Raw genomic sequence first — 15,166 nt, 5'->3', positions numbered from 1 at the left:
TCCACAGAGACCTGAAAATTTCCATGATTGTTCACCAAAGCCTGCTGTCTCTTACGGTGAAAGAATGATATTGATACTCCAAATAGATTTAGAGTTAGAAAGCGTTGTTTGAGGGCAAGTCAAGGCAGTTTTTGCTTTGCTCTACTCAGTTATGGTGCATTAGAAGTCAATTATCTTTAATAATTCATATTTTAATGATAAATTGTCAACACTTTAAGATTCCCCCATCTCTTCTGAACAAAACGGTGTAAGAATGACCGTTCTAGCCCCTACGGTTAGGAAATTATGGTCATTTATTTGAGGGGAGTCGTCATTATGAGAAATAGACTGCAAAAATCCTGTGTCTCTCTGTGCTGCGTGCACCTGTTTTGGCGGGAAAAAGTGCACACGCTCTCTGATTGGTGGATTCAAATTCAGCAGCTCCAAGGCTGCTTGACTGAGCTAGAAACTTACTTCTCTGTGTGTGTGTGTGTGTGTGTGTGTGTGTGTGTGTGTGTGTGTGTGTGTGTGTGAGAGAGAGAGAGAGAGGAAGCCTTTTTATGGGATGATCTCATTGTAAGATTCAAATTCAATATATTTAGACTGGTTGACTGAATTGGATCTTGTGTGTGTCTCTCTCTGTGCATGTGTGTTTCCATATGTGTCCATATTTGTGATTGTGTGGCTGTTATATTTTTTTTTGCCAATTTTTTTCATTTAACAAGTATATTTGAGGGACCCTTAGCATGTTCAGCATTTTTTCAGCTGTCCATTTTGCTTTTCCAATTTTTCTGTTTAAGTTATTACTATTGTGCTAAATCATACTATTTCTGCTATTTTATAAGATTTGTGCTAAATATAGTATTTCTGTCAAATTATAGTATTTGTATTGATTTAAAATTACAATATTCATAGTTCATCACAGTGTCTCTGGTAAATCACAGTATTTCTGCTCTGTTGTACTATTTTTCTAAATCATAGTGTTTCTGTAATGCTTAAGTATTTTTGGCTAAATATATTCTTTCTGTTATCTTATACTATTTCTCCTAAATTCTTGTATTTTTGAGAAGTTATCATGTTTCTGGTAAGTTACAATATTTCTGCTAAGTTCTGCTATGCTATTGTATTTCTGCCAAGTATTATGTTTCCTCTAAGATATTGCAGTTCTGCTAAGTTATTCCATTTTAGCAAAGTTCCTTTGCTTCTGCAAAGTTTTTACAATTTCTGCAACTTTTCAGCTTTTTCAGCTAGTTTTTGCATACAGCTTCAGCTTTAAAGCATCCACACTGCATTTTCGCAGGAAATGCAAATCTTTCTAGTTTTCATTAACATTTCAAAACTAGAAGTCAGGTCTTTAGGTGGAAGCTCATTTTGATCTGTCTTTCACTTCCATTTAGACAAAAAAGAAAGGTATTATTAAAGATTAAATAGAGAGCCTTGCCTGCTAATGTGGTGCTTAATACAGTCACCAGGAGGTTTTTGCAGCAGTTTTTTTTTTTCTCTGCGCTGAAGGTTATAGCAGTCGTTTAGTATGAATTTCGGTTTTCAAAACATCAATTTGGTTTGCTAAGCTGGGTTGTGAGCTTCGCAGTGTGTTTCTCTTATAAGCTCTCAGACATTTACTGTTGAAATCAGGCCCCAAGCAATTCATATTCCCACTGTAAACACACTTAAGGGCATACTGCTGCCTGGTTTATTTCCCTGTTTGATCCACCGCGTTTTGTTTCATCATTTTATTGTTATTGGCTTTTATTTGCTGCTGATTGTTTATTTGATTAACTGGAAAGAGCACCTATTTCTTCAAAGTGCTTTAATGTTGCTAAAATGATAAAAGGGCTCAATTGGCTTTGGGGCTGTCAGCTGTTGTGATGAGCTTTAACAAAAACGCTCTCCACTCTACATCTCAACTGTTTCATAAACGATGAGTGGTTTTTGTAATTGTTGAGTGGAAAATGTGACAGTCCCTCCTCGCTCCGATGAAACCTCTCAATTATCAACCCTGTATGTAAACGATTGTTGTCATGGCAATTACTGCTTAATCTCAGAAAACGGGCACCAAATTCATTCGGGTTCTCATCAGTGTGGACGTCTGTCAATGGTGACCAAATCTGGGTTTTGTTATATAATTCAATGGAATAAAACCCTTCCTCTTCTATGATTGATTCATCCATTTTTGAGTGAAAACGCAGCTGAAAGATTTAACTAAAATTGGATGAAATATCAAAAATAAGTTTCAGATTATTAAAAAGTTGAGTGGTCGGAAAGCATCATCACTCAGTTGATTAAAAAACACGTTTTAAATAGAAGAGATATCCTTGAAATGTCAAAGGAAAATACATAAAATTTCAGTTGCATGTTCCGGCTGCTTCTGTGACATTCAGGGACACACTGATGGAGAAAAAAGCAATTACAAACATCACAGAAAATGTGAGATATCATCGTTTTAAAATCACAGAGGGAGACGAGAAAGTCTAGTCTCAACGTGCTCTGCAGTCCGTTCCATTAATAAGGTGATTAATACCCAAAACTCTTTTTCCAAGGTCAGAATTTATTCACTGGGTATTTAACACAAATCAGTCCTGTGATAACGTGTCATAATTAATGCATTAGAAGGCCAGCTCCGATGCAAGGTTCAGAGTCCGGCGTCTAAAGCCATGCTTTACACTGCGGATAAACATAAAGTGAGGCATTTTTCTCATCACAGCAGACAGGTTTTTGATATGAATAACAATATCCGAGTGTGGAAAAGCATCTCCAGTGTTAAGATGCTAGGCACCGAGGTAAACAGCATCAAAAGACTTCAAAGTAGAAGGGACGGCAAGTGAATACAAAATGTCTCCATATCAAATACAGAGATAACTGGATTGTACAGGATTTTTTTTATGTTATCAAAAGAGGAACAGGCTTTGTACAGAAAAAAGTCGATTTTTATGCCTGACGACTGGGTAAATTGGTTCAGATGAGCCTTGAATGGTAATATGTTATCTCATGGGGTCTCTGTCTGATTCTGGAGTTCAGTTTGGGTAATGATATGAACAAGCTGTTCTTGGTATAAAAAATGAAAACCTTTCAGGAACAAAAGCATGGACATGAAAAAGAGAATCTTGTTTTCAGCTCAGGATTTAAGGAAGATGTCATGACCTCAACAATAAATAATGGAATATATATTCTACAAACACAACAACACTAGGGCTGTCCTGAATAGCATTCAGTTCATAGTTTACAGCAACAGTCACCTCAAGTCAGTGTTGTAGGGTAAAGACCCTACAGTATTAGATGGAAAACACCAACAATCAGAGGACAACCCCTCTTCATCCTCATTAGTAAGCACAGTACGAGAGAGACAAAAGTAAGAAACCTTCTGTTGTGTCTCATTATTTTACATGTTATTGGAGCCAAAATCACAGCACAGCCGTCATCTTTAAGCAATTTCTTTTCTCACTTTCGAAGCATATTTCCTTGTGTGGAAGAGTAAAATCAAAGCAAACTGTTTGGAAGTACAATGTTGAAAGAGTTTCTTACTAACTTAACTAACCCAAATTGCACTTTCCACAGTTACTTTTTAAGTTGCTCATTCTCCTATTTCTGTTTTTCTATTATTCAGAACTTAAAGAGTTACCTTCTGGATAACCTTCCCTCTCTAACTCACACAAAGGCTGCTTTCGCAGAGCAGAATGAGTTTAATTATTTTTATGTATTTTGTGGCATCAGTGTGGGTTGTTTTTGGAAGTGCACAACTGTCCTCTCACATGTCTTATCTGATTTATTACTTGACACTATATTTTTTTGTTGTACTTAACATGCCCAGGATTACTCCAGTCAAATGATTTGAACTTTGGGACAAGTCAACCAGAAGTCCTTTTATCAGTCTTTCACATGACTGTCAAAAATTTTGTCCCACTCTTTTTTACATCGTGGCTTCAGTTAATTGAGGTCTTAAAGTTCAGAGCATTGCAGACTTGTCACAGTCTGGACTTTGAGTTGACCAATATAACACCTTGATTAACAGAGACCTGTAGAAGTAGCTCTTGTCTTTTGGCAGTATTACATTGTCTGATCTTGTCATGTTTCGGCTGTGTGCAGGCAAGAGAAGGACCCAAACGCAAAACTCACCACGCAGGAATAAAACTCAAAAAGCTGCTTTATTGCAGAATGGCACAAAAATATAACAAAACTAAACTGGGGCATGGATAAACTGACACACAGGCCACGAGGGAGACTACGACACTAACAAAGAGAAACACAGGGCTCAAATACACAGAGGGATAACGAGGGAACAAGACACAGAAGGAGAGCACAGCTGGGAGTAATCAAGCTGGACGAGACAAAGGAAGCAAAACTAGAAACACTGACTGAACTCTAGACATGTAAACTTAACAGCAACTGGGGAGACAGAACATACAGTAGGAACCTGAAACATGGTACAAAAACGTCACAGTAGACACAACATGGAACACAGGGAAGCCATATTACAAAGCCAAAGAACTAAACCTATGATAACCATAACTGAGACCTAGGGAAACAAGAAACAGTACAACAAAGGACTCAAAACATAAACCATAAAATAAAAACACAAGATCTCTTCAAAATAAAATAGGAAACATAATGAGACGCAGACATGACAACCAGAACTTGACAACGTAAGACACAGACATGAAACACATGAAGAGCAGGGGAGACTTAACATGGGTTGGAAACACAAGGGGGAACTAATAAGCAAATGAACATAGGAGACCTAATGAGCTTAAACATACTATAAACATCAAAATGAACTAAAACTCAAAACACTGGGTCATAAGACCCAGGATCGTGACAGATCTTAGGGTGAATTTGCTGGAACATCCTTCTTTGGGACTTTCCCAGGAATGTTTTTCCATTTGTGAACAATCTTTCTTATGGTAGAATGATGGGCCTCAAATTGTTTGGGAATGGCCTTTTAACCGTTTCCAGATTTATGGGCAATAACTGTTCGTTCTCAAAGCTCTAAGATCAGCTGTAGAAGTCTTTTCTCGATTGAATTGTGTTATTACCCACCTCAAAACTGTCAGAAACTCTGCTTTTGTAGAGTTAGTCACACTTAAAGATGATCAGTTAATCAAGGGCTTTTGATTAATTGATTAGTATGACTGTTATTTGATCAAAGGGAATTTACTTAGTTCATTGTTTTTTTCCTCCTCTGTCTAGGTTTTGTGAATCACCCTCCAGTGACCCTGAGTTACCAGGTGGTCGTGGCCGGGGAAAGCGTATGCGAATTGCCATGGCCGATCGACCCTGTGTAGAGCCGACCCCTGCTGCCAAAGTCCGTGGTCTGTCTCAGCACAGGAGCCGCGGAGGTGGTGTGGCCGGAACAGCTGCACCTATCCACAGCAAAGGAAGAAGAGGCAGTCTTAACCTCATCAACAGCAACTGCCGAGCACCTCCTTCTTTCTTCACTGTGGAGGAAGTGAAACCAGCCTCTCTCTCATCTGGGAAGCGAAAGAACAAGCCACCATCTGACTTGGATCTCAGCCTGGTGTCCTCAGATGACGTTAAAAATGGCAATGGGAAGAGGATTCGTGCAAAATCCCGAAGCGCCCCGTCCACACCACAGGGTAAATCTGACCCATCGTTTATGGATCCAGGAGGAGGCTGTGCTTCATCACCACCACCACCCATCCTCATTGACTGCCCCCACCCAAACTGCACTAAGCGCTATAAGCACATCAATGGCCTGCGCTACCACCAGACGCATGCACACCTGGAGGTTGAGGAGCAGCGGAAGCCTGAACTGGAACCCATGAAGGATGGGGAGAGCGAAGAACGGCTATCAGACTGCGAGGACAGCATCAGCAACATGACATATGACCTCTCAGAGACAAACAACAGCACTAATACCAACAGCTCCTCAAAGAAAAATGCTCCTTTGTATAAGGTGACCACAGTGGGGTCACCTAAAAACAGACGACTTCTTCTCAGTACCGACCACAGCCCCACAGCCAACTCCAAAACCAGAAGAACCTCACTGCTAAAAGATGGTCTAATTGATGACCTTAGCAATCTGCCAATCATATCTAACATGACTGTGGTTCTGGAGAACTGCATGGTCCCAGACAGGAACTCCTCAGTCGAGATGCCCAAACTGGAAGCTGAAGGTTTGATCGAGAAAAAGGGAAATGCCTGTGATAAGGGCAAGAAGGCCAACGGGAAGGTAGAGAAGCTGTCCAAGTCAAGGACCAACCGGCCAATTGCTCCAGCCCCTGCTCCCCCTAAACTTATCGCCATACCCAACACAACATATCCATCCAGCACAGCAGATGCTGTTAACTCACAGCAGCCATCTCCTATGGCAGCTGTAGGCCTCACTAGTAAAAATCTTCCTTTGAAACCCATCAAGCCAAAGTTAAGCATTGTTGTAGAGCCAAGCCTGGTCAAAGCTACGCTGGTCACCTGCAAGGAGACCAGGAAAAAAGAAAAGCGGAGACTTAAAGACAAACATAACAAAGATGCAGTGAGAACACCTAATGGAGACAGCAGTGGAATAAAAATGGATGATGGTGTTGGGTCTAAAATTGGGGTGAAAGAGAATTCTGGAAGCCTTCTAAAGGAACACCTCAGCAAGCAGGATGTAATGAATGGACTCAGTGAGAGCCAAGAGAGCAGGATGGCCAGTATTCGTGCTGAGGCCGACAAGGTCTACACCTTTACTGACAATGCCCCCAGTCCCTCTATTGGTAGCTCATCACGCCTTGATGCAAGTGGTAGTTGCCTGGGTACAGCAGACAGCAGCAGCAAGAATAACAGTCCCGCCTACTCTGACATCTCAGATGCTGCAGATGATGGGGGATCTTCCGAATGTCGGTCAGATGGAATCAGATCCAAGTCTGGCTCCTCAACTTCTTCCGAGGTGAGCTCCAACAGCAACCATAGTAACTCTGGTAAAACTCCACCCACAGCATGCACCCCGTCATCAAAAGACCCTCAGTCCCCGTACTACCATAGTTATGAGCCCTACTACCTGTCAGGATACATGCAGTCAGATAGGCAGAACAGCAGCAACATGACTTTCCACAAAAGCTCAGCCCACGACTGCAAGGGGAAAGACAGAAAAGAAGAAATGAAAGAGGAGGATAAAAACTCCTCCCACGAGTTCTCTGATTCCAAGAAAGGTGACGGACCACCTCAGTCTCAGCTACAGCTGGCTATGAGTCAGACCCAGACAGCTTTGGCCCAGTCCCTATATTATGGCCAGTATTCAAGGGGACTGTACATGGACCAAAAACTGTTATTATCTTCCAAATGCTGTGACCAGACATCCAGTGCCAAGCAGAGGGCACAGACTGTGAGAGACAGTGAGGAAGTTAAACATATGGTTGGGTGTTCAGCTGGTGGACCCATGCTAGGTAAAGGTCCAGACGGTGCTAAAGGTTGCTGTCCCAAACCTGTCCTGTCCTATGTAGAGATGAGTGAGAGGGGAGAAAGGGGACAGAGCCTGGGCATAAAGTCAGTGCACAGTGGCATGGTGGACCAGCACCAGGTCTCAATGAAAGACTGTGATGACATCAAGTCACCCTCCTCTTCCTCTTCTTCATCACTCCACAACCCAAACAGTCAGACAGATCTGGACTCAAATGTTTCCTTTTCCAGTGTAAGTTTCTCCCTGTGTCTATAACCTGCCGCCGCCGCTGATGGTGTTGTTGGTGTGCTTTAATGACTGCTGTTGAGTGTCACAAAGAGATTAATCACACAGTGTGTACAGCTAAACCAATAGGTGCTAATAAAAAAAGACCATGTGGCTTCTGTGGTGGTGTAGCTCTACTTTAACATGCTACTTCGTTCAAAATTGTTTGATTTGATGGAGGCAAACGATTTTGATGTTTAGAGAGAGAATTACCACCTTAGCTGTAAAGAAGCTAAAAAAAACCCCTTTCTAACCCGTAAGCTTGTACAGATTTGTAACCCATGTCTTCTCACAATGCGATTAATCGCTGACTCTAGCCATGCTGATGTAAAAAAGAAAAAACAAACAAAGGCTGTACAAATTGAGCGAAAGCTGCGTTGGGGAGGGTAGGTTCTTTTTTTTCTTGGCCTAAATTCTGCACTTGATCATGTGTGAGGCGTGTCTTGATTCGTGTCATTGAGAGGGACGCCACAGTCTTCACATCCCACTTCTGAATGGCCGCCTGCTGTTGAAACGTCGTCATCCTTCATCAACATCACACCCAGAGCCAGTGATAGATGGTCTGTCTATGGCTCTGTTCACTCAGTGTTTCCTCTATAGTCATTCAGCAGCGGTGGGCCGCCGCAACAAGAAATTTTCCACCCCTGTTAAAAAGAAAATGTGCAATGAAAGTCATAAATTTGCTTTGCTTTTCCTCCAAAAATCCCAAGAGACAAAGAGATAACATTTAGACTTAATCCAAAAAAAGGCATTTAGTTTTAGCCCTTCGACTACCCGTGTAAACACAAACTGGGACAGACATGGACTGGAGTTGAACCAACCCCAAAATGACTCCCACCCACCACTGTTAACAAAGAATTATAGGGGAAACACTGCAAGTAGCACCAACACTTGTCCCCATCGATCTAGCCCTCAGACGGCCCCACCTGGGCTCACCGCCTCGCTCACAGCAAATACTCAGAGCTACAGAGTCAGCATGGGGAGGAGGCTGAGGAGGGCGAATCAGACAGTGGAAAAGAATGGGGAGCTACCATGGAGCCTGCCGGAGCCAAGATGACTTCAGGAGGAGGAGGTGGAGGAGAAAGAGGAGGAGTTGTGGGTGCAGATGCTAAAAAAGCCAGGGTCCATGCACCGCACGATCTCCCGCCTGCCATCGACACGGAGGATTCAGACAGGCTGGAAGGGCTGGATGATCAGGGCCAGGAGCCAATGGGAGGGCTGTCTGAGGAGTCACAAAGTGCCCGGGCGGCAGTTTCTCCTCCAATGACCCCTCAGCAGCCCTACATTCAGTACCAGCACTCCTCCTATCAACCCTACCTGGCAATGTGCGAGAGCAGTGGGGGCTCCTACAGAGGGGTATCCCCAACCCTGGTCCACAATTACCCAGGTAAGACTGAGTGAAGGTTTGAGTTAATGTTAAGGGCGTAGTTCAACATTTTGGTAAATATGTTATAAGAGCTCAGAAGACAAAGGCGGAACAATGCAAAAATTAATCTAGGGAACTGTTAGCTATTTACCTCTGTTTCCACCATTTAGTCTCGGCTCAGCTAAGTAGTTTAGCTAAAGTTCTTGTTTACACTTATACTTGCGTATTCACATTAAAATACAGTAGAGTGCTACATCTGAAACATTCAGTTTGAAGTTTAAGCTGAAGCAATAACAAGAATTGATGTGTTAGTTGAAACTGAATCACTGAAAGGCTTTTAAATGAGTGAAGATGCATAGTTACATAGTATTAGCCATCATATGAGTTTTACCTGCTGTCATTCAGCAAATAAAATACCCTTCACTGATTACAGAGGCTGGTGTTTATCTGGCATGTCGCATCAGGTTTGTGCTTTTTAACATCCTAAGATACCAGGAAGATGAGCTGACTATAAAACAGTCAAGCATTTCTTCTTTGTTCCCCTCACACAAAAAGAAGTGGGTTGTTCACTTGCCTGTGCAGTCTGAAGTGCGTACACTTGCACACATCACATACGTTATGCAGTGCTCCGCTGCACATAGTCTAATCTCCCAACACTTTGTGAATACTGAGAATATCAGTGAACATAACTGAGCAATATATAAATTTGCTTCTCCGGTGAGTCACTCATTCTTCATTCACAGCTGATGACAGCTCAGCCTCAGCAGGATGGCTGGGGGTCCTTTGTCTGAAAGGATATTGTCACACAATGCTGCCCCCTATACTGGAGTATGAAAGGCAACTGCAACAGCAGGCCTTTATTTATGAAACTGAATTCCAATTCACAACATAATCTCTCATATATATTGCGTCTGTTCATTCTCCTTGTTCATATACAGCAAAAGATGAGTTTGCTTAACATGCAAAACTATATTAAGAAATTTTCTTGATTATTTTTGGCTTAGTTAATTCTTTAAAGCCTGAACCATGAAATAACTGTCAGAAAATTCAAAGGTTTTGAGTATTTGGTGGCAAATTATAAATATATCAATTTGCATATATGAGTTTTAGTAGTGTCACATAGCTACGTTGTGTATTTCTTAAAAATGTAAAGTGCAATTCATTTAGATTTATAATAAAGTTTAATAAGTGCAAGTATAAATATCATATATATCATGTTAAGTATTGCAAATGAATGTACTGGTTTGGAGTTGGTAATATAATTTGTATTTTTTATAGATATGTAAAGTTACTGTGTGCCTGTTTCTTTGTTTCTGTGTTTGTCGTCATAGGTTTTCATTATCCTCTGTACGGTAAGACAGCAGGCAGGGAAGAATCGGAGGTGACACCACCCGGCAGAGGAGGAGCGGTGAGCAGCAAGCAGAGCAGCGACTCATCCTCATCCTCAGCCATGGAGCTGCTGCAGCAGCAGAGCCATCAGTATCACGGAAAATCACCTGCTGTGAGAGGCTTTACTGCCACATCCACACTGCAGCTCACAGCGACACACTTCTGATGTTTGTTTTCCTTCACACGACACAGATCTGATATCTTCCTCAGACAGGAAAAACACCTCAGGGAAAGATAAAGATGGGGGTAAAAATGGTAGCCTGCTTTGATTCCACTCTGCATTTAAAGCAGTCACTCATGAAGACCATCACATAACATCAGCGTGGCATAAACATGCCTTATAAACCCCTAAATAGGAAACTATTGTGACGACCTCAACACATACATGTGCAAAGAAGGTTTTAGGATTATTTTTATAATCAGGTTATTGTTTTGTTTTTCCTTTGCAGACAAAGCAACAGAGAGAGAGAGGAAAAATATACTAAAAGCCCTGCATGTGGGTGTCCCGCAAATGATTTGGTTCGTAAAGACTGGACTTATTATATTAATAAAGTTCAGCCTGGAAACCACAAAGTAAAGCCGGCAAAATGTTGACTGTATAAGTTAACTGTCTGATGGATTATATTTCTATTCCATTAAATGAGTGTTTAGATGTGCCCTAGACAGTTTTAGCCTTTGTGAAGTTTAACAGTTAAAGAAAAATAAAATCATTTGAATATTAGCACACTTAGAAGTCTCATTTTTTAACAAGTTTAAGGCGCATATATTAAAGCTTAAAGAACCAAAAATGTTTTACAGTAGCCTGCAGGTAACAGGAGAAAAGCAGGAATCAAGTTGCTTCTAACACAATGTACGCAACAAAACATGCACAACTTTTGACTTTACTTTTCGACTTCAGACTGACACTAAAACCTATAGATGCTCCTCCTACATCATGGTTTGTGGTCCACAGGCTCTTCCAGGATTGGTAAGGGTATTTTGTCTAGTCTGTAAGTGGTGGCTGCTTATCTCATATATAACATCTCCCAACCTGAACTTGGATTTTACTCATTAGCTTCTTATTATAGGCCTGAATATGTGTGTATTTAAACACTATCACCATGCAAACTTGTTAACAAAGGCATGACTGTTTCAGGATGTCTTGTCTTACATGGGTCACTTCAGAAGGCAGAAACAAACCTTTTGCTGTTTGCTGAAAAAATCCTAGAGATACAATTTAGCATTTTTTTCTTAAGCTTGGCAAAATTAGCCAAGATAATTCTTGATTTGATTTTGTCAATATAAAATAACTTCTCTTGGCATGATGTGAATGTAATAGATCAAAATAGTGATCACATCTAAAATCTTATGGAGACAGAAAAGTGAAAGGCACAGTGTAAGCGTGTGTGTGTATGTCTGTATGTGTATGTGCGTGCGTGTGTGTGTGTGTTTGTAGCCTGGTGAGAAGGGATCCCCTGAGGGAGAGAGAGAGACGGAGAGAGAGAGGAACCATGTGTCATTCGCCCGACACCTCCACACACACCATCACACACACCTGGGTATGAGCTACAATCTGATGTCAGGACAGTACGACATCTACCAAGGTATGAATCTGCAAAACAAACGCAGACAGTGTTTAGATAATGAGATATGCTATACAAAATAACATGTTACTGGAATCACATTACATTTTTCTGTAACATAGTAATCACATTACAGTTATGGTGTTACTTGCATTAAGAAAGTTCTTCAGTTACCTACAGGATTGATGGATTTCAAAATAAAAATATCAAACGTGCATTTTATTCCTGCACATGCTACAATTAGATGACTTCACATCATGTGCAGGGAGGCAAAAATTAGTTGAGTGGTTGCAAGTTTTCAGGAGTGGACACATCAATAATACTTCTACTCTAATTGCACAAAACGGGTGAGAAGCTAATATTAAAGTGGAAACAGACCAAAAAGCCGAAAAAGCTGTTGCTAACGTGACTCCTTTTGCTGATTTTCAGCTTTGTTGTCAACCTGATGTTTGCTCTTAAACACTGAAAACACATTTTGTGTGTTTGTCCTGGTTAGCATAGAGATTTGTATCATTGTGTGGGGCTACAGCCTAAAGTGAGATTTAAGCTTCTGTGATAAATCTATGCCATAGATGCACCATAACCACAAACCTTTCTGAATCCCTGTGCTTTAACTTACGCCATAACCTCACATGCATCTCCCTAGAAATGTAACAGGATGTCACATTAACAGAGATTGTAATCAACTGTGATTGGCTCATCCTGTAGACCAGCGGTCCCCAACCTTTTTTGCACCACGGACCGGTTTATGCCCGACATTATTTTCATGGACCGGCCTTTAAGGTGTCGCGGATAAATACGACAAAATAAAACTAGTACCGGTACTGAAAAAAAGATTTATTCATAACACACGTGAAAAGACCCAGGAAAACCGAGTTAACGATAAAAACGATAACAAAATAACGCTCAAAACCGATAAAAACCCTGAAAACTATACATTTCACACCTGAGCCTCAACTCTCGCGGCCCGGTACCAAACGACTCACGGACCGGTACCGGTCCGAGGCCCGGGGGTTGGGGACCGCTGCTGTAGACAATGGATCAATTCAAAGAGAGAATCTTCAGCACCATGTAGTGTATTGGCAGTGGAACTGCAGAGCATTGCATGCACACAACACACACATGGTGGCAACAGTGTCGGCCACTTGAGTGTACTACGACATAGGCTCTAAAAGACTTAAGTCACACATTACTCTCATACTGTTAATTGGTAATTATCTGACAGTGCATCTCAGGCCATGCAAAGCATACGTGATGTCACAAAGGAGAAGTTGTATTAAATAAATGACTTTCCTCAGGTACCAGCTGAGGAATGTAGTTCATTACCTGTTTCAAAAAGTAAAGTAATACATGACCTTTTTTTGAGTAACAACTCCAACATTGATCACAGCTGACTTTCTCTTCATGTTCCTATTCCTATGTTTTTAAGGGTTGAGCTCCAGGTCGCTGGTCTCCAGTCAGCAGGTGTCAGGGCACTCCTCAACTGGTACGTTTGAAACACACACTGAAATTATGTTAAAGCTTCACTGGTTCCACCTGGGAAACCAGGGTAAATGGACCAGAACATCTTTAATACATAGACTAGACATCTTTGTTGAGACTTCCTTGTACAACTTTGATTGAAAAGGGTGGAGCAGCATGGACTCATTGTTGGGATACTGCTCTTTAGTCTCTAATTCACTGTCTTTAAAGATCTTGATATACTGCACATATATTTATCGTTTTGCCTGCTTTTATTGTTAGACTTTATATATTGCTTTAGTTCATTTTTTATTATTTCTTTTCATGTACAAGTTCTTAAAAGAAAGGTTTATGTCGCCCTAATAAGGAGACAAATTAAGCACAACTGCTGCTTAGATTTTTAATGCAGATTGCCTTCAAATCACGGAAGCATTTTCTAAGTTAGCTTGGATATTAATACTGTAAAAACTAGGCCCATTTTTGTATTAAAGCTCTGGCACACAGAGTACTGAAGTGGCCAGGGTGTTGTTTTACTGCTGAAATTACTCATCATTTATGTGCAGAATATCCTGTTCTGCTCTCAGTGTGGCTCACAGACTCATAAATTATCTACCAGGTTTTCATATCATGAAATGAATTGGCTAAAATTTTCTCTCATAAAATGCAAACTGAGAGCAAAACGAGCTGGACAATTGTCTCATTTTCATGCCGTCTGCCAGGTCAATAAATCTAATATCTGAAACTTCTCTGCTGGGAATAACAGCTCTCTGCTTATTCGGCTGTGCGACACTCGTACCTCGTTGCTGAAATTATCCTCCAGTAGATCATTACCCTCTCTCCAGTGTTTTCCATATACTTTCATAAACCATATATCACCATGTTTGCTTAAAATTGTGAAAATATTCCAGAGGGAACCTGACAGGCAGTTAAAAAGCTTAATGTGATGATTACAGTACTGCTGCAGACACTGCAGTTGTCTATAAATGTAAATTGCTGTGAAATGGAGGAGATTAACAGCAGTGATGGCAACAGTGGAGGCACACAGCTGCAGAGAAATGAAGAATATCCACGTTTCTCTGTAGAATCCAAAAACAGGAGCAATTTGTAATCTTCCTGGAGTGACATCTGCAGATCATGTACCAATTATCTCTGTTTTTCCTTCAGGTATTAAAGAGTTGTGTTACAAAAAACTACTTGAAAGAACAAATAATAAAATGCCCCTTAAAAGAGATCCTATTTCGATTTTACTGGCTTTCTGTTATATAAATATACTGTTGCAAGGAGATCCTTAATATGGTCATCTCAGGCACATATGTCCCACCCACCTGATGTTTAAAACTTCTTTTTGTAAGTGGACAGTAATCAGGAGAAGGCTGGCTTAAATGTGTCTTTTCTAATCATCTTTTTAAGAATTTAGCAAAAAAGTTCCCGCCAGTATCGGCATCTTATCAAATGCTGTATTAAGTTGTATTGAGATATTTTCAGGATGTGTGCTAGTCATTAATTTATTTTTAGCTGCTCCCACAGAAATGGGTGTTGCTTCAAGGTTACACTGACTCACTGTGCCATCTTGTGGTACAAATTGGTACTACACGAAAGTAGAGCACAGCCCCAGTTCAGCTTCAGTTGATATCTCTTCAGCATATATGTGTGCGGGTCATAAAGATGTAGCAGTTGAATCTTAATGTTCTTTTCAAAGCTTTAGTTAATTCTGAAAAGTTTGAAGTTGGTGTTAAGCACAAGAATTTACAA

General features: G+C 40.8%; 1 protein-coding gene across 5 annotated transcripts in view; it reads left to right on the top strand.

Annotated features, from left to right (window-relative positions):
* znf608 (zinc finger protein 608) overlaps window positions 1–15,166 on the top strand; it is a 72,760-nt gene that overhangs the window by 53,179 nt on the left and 4,415 nt on the right. For 2 of the 5 annotated variants that reach the window (XM_004555752.3, XM_076891167.1), the window contains 5 exons: window positions 5,164–7,603; window positions 8,546–9,023; window positions 10,334–10,503; window positions 11,827–11,974; window positions 13,383–13,439. In XM_004555752.3, the coding sequence (XP_004555809.3) occupies window positions 5,164–7,603; window positions 8,546–9,023; window positions 10,334–10,503; window positions 11,827–11,974; window positions 13,383–13,439 (3,293 nt within the window). The remainder of the gene's footprint in view (window positions 1–5,163; window positions 7,604–8,545; window positions 9,024–10,333; window positions 10,504–11,826; window positions 11,975–13,382; window positions 13,440–15,166) is intronic. The other 3 variants (XM_004555754.3, XM_004555753.3, XM_076891166.1) reach the window with 3 other exon arrangements.

The sequence above is a fragment of the Maylandia zebra genome, linkage group LG12 (assembly GCF_041146795.1).
Source record: "Maylandia zebra isolate NMK-2024a linkage group LG12, Mzebra_GT3a, whole genome shotgun sequence".
Lineage (NCBI taxonomy): Eukaryota > Metazoa > Chordata > Actinopteri > Cichliformes > Cichlidae > Maylandia > Maylandia zebra.
The sequence above is the reverse complement of the archived record's forward strand: the minus strand, read 5'-3'. Positions and strand labels throughout refer to the sequence as shown.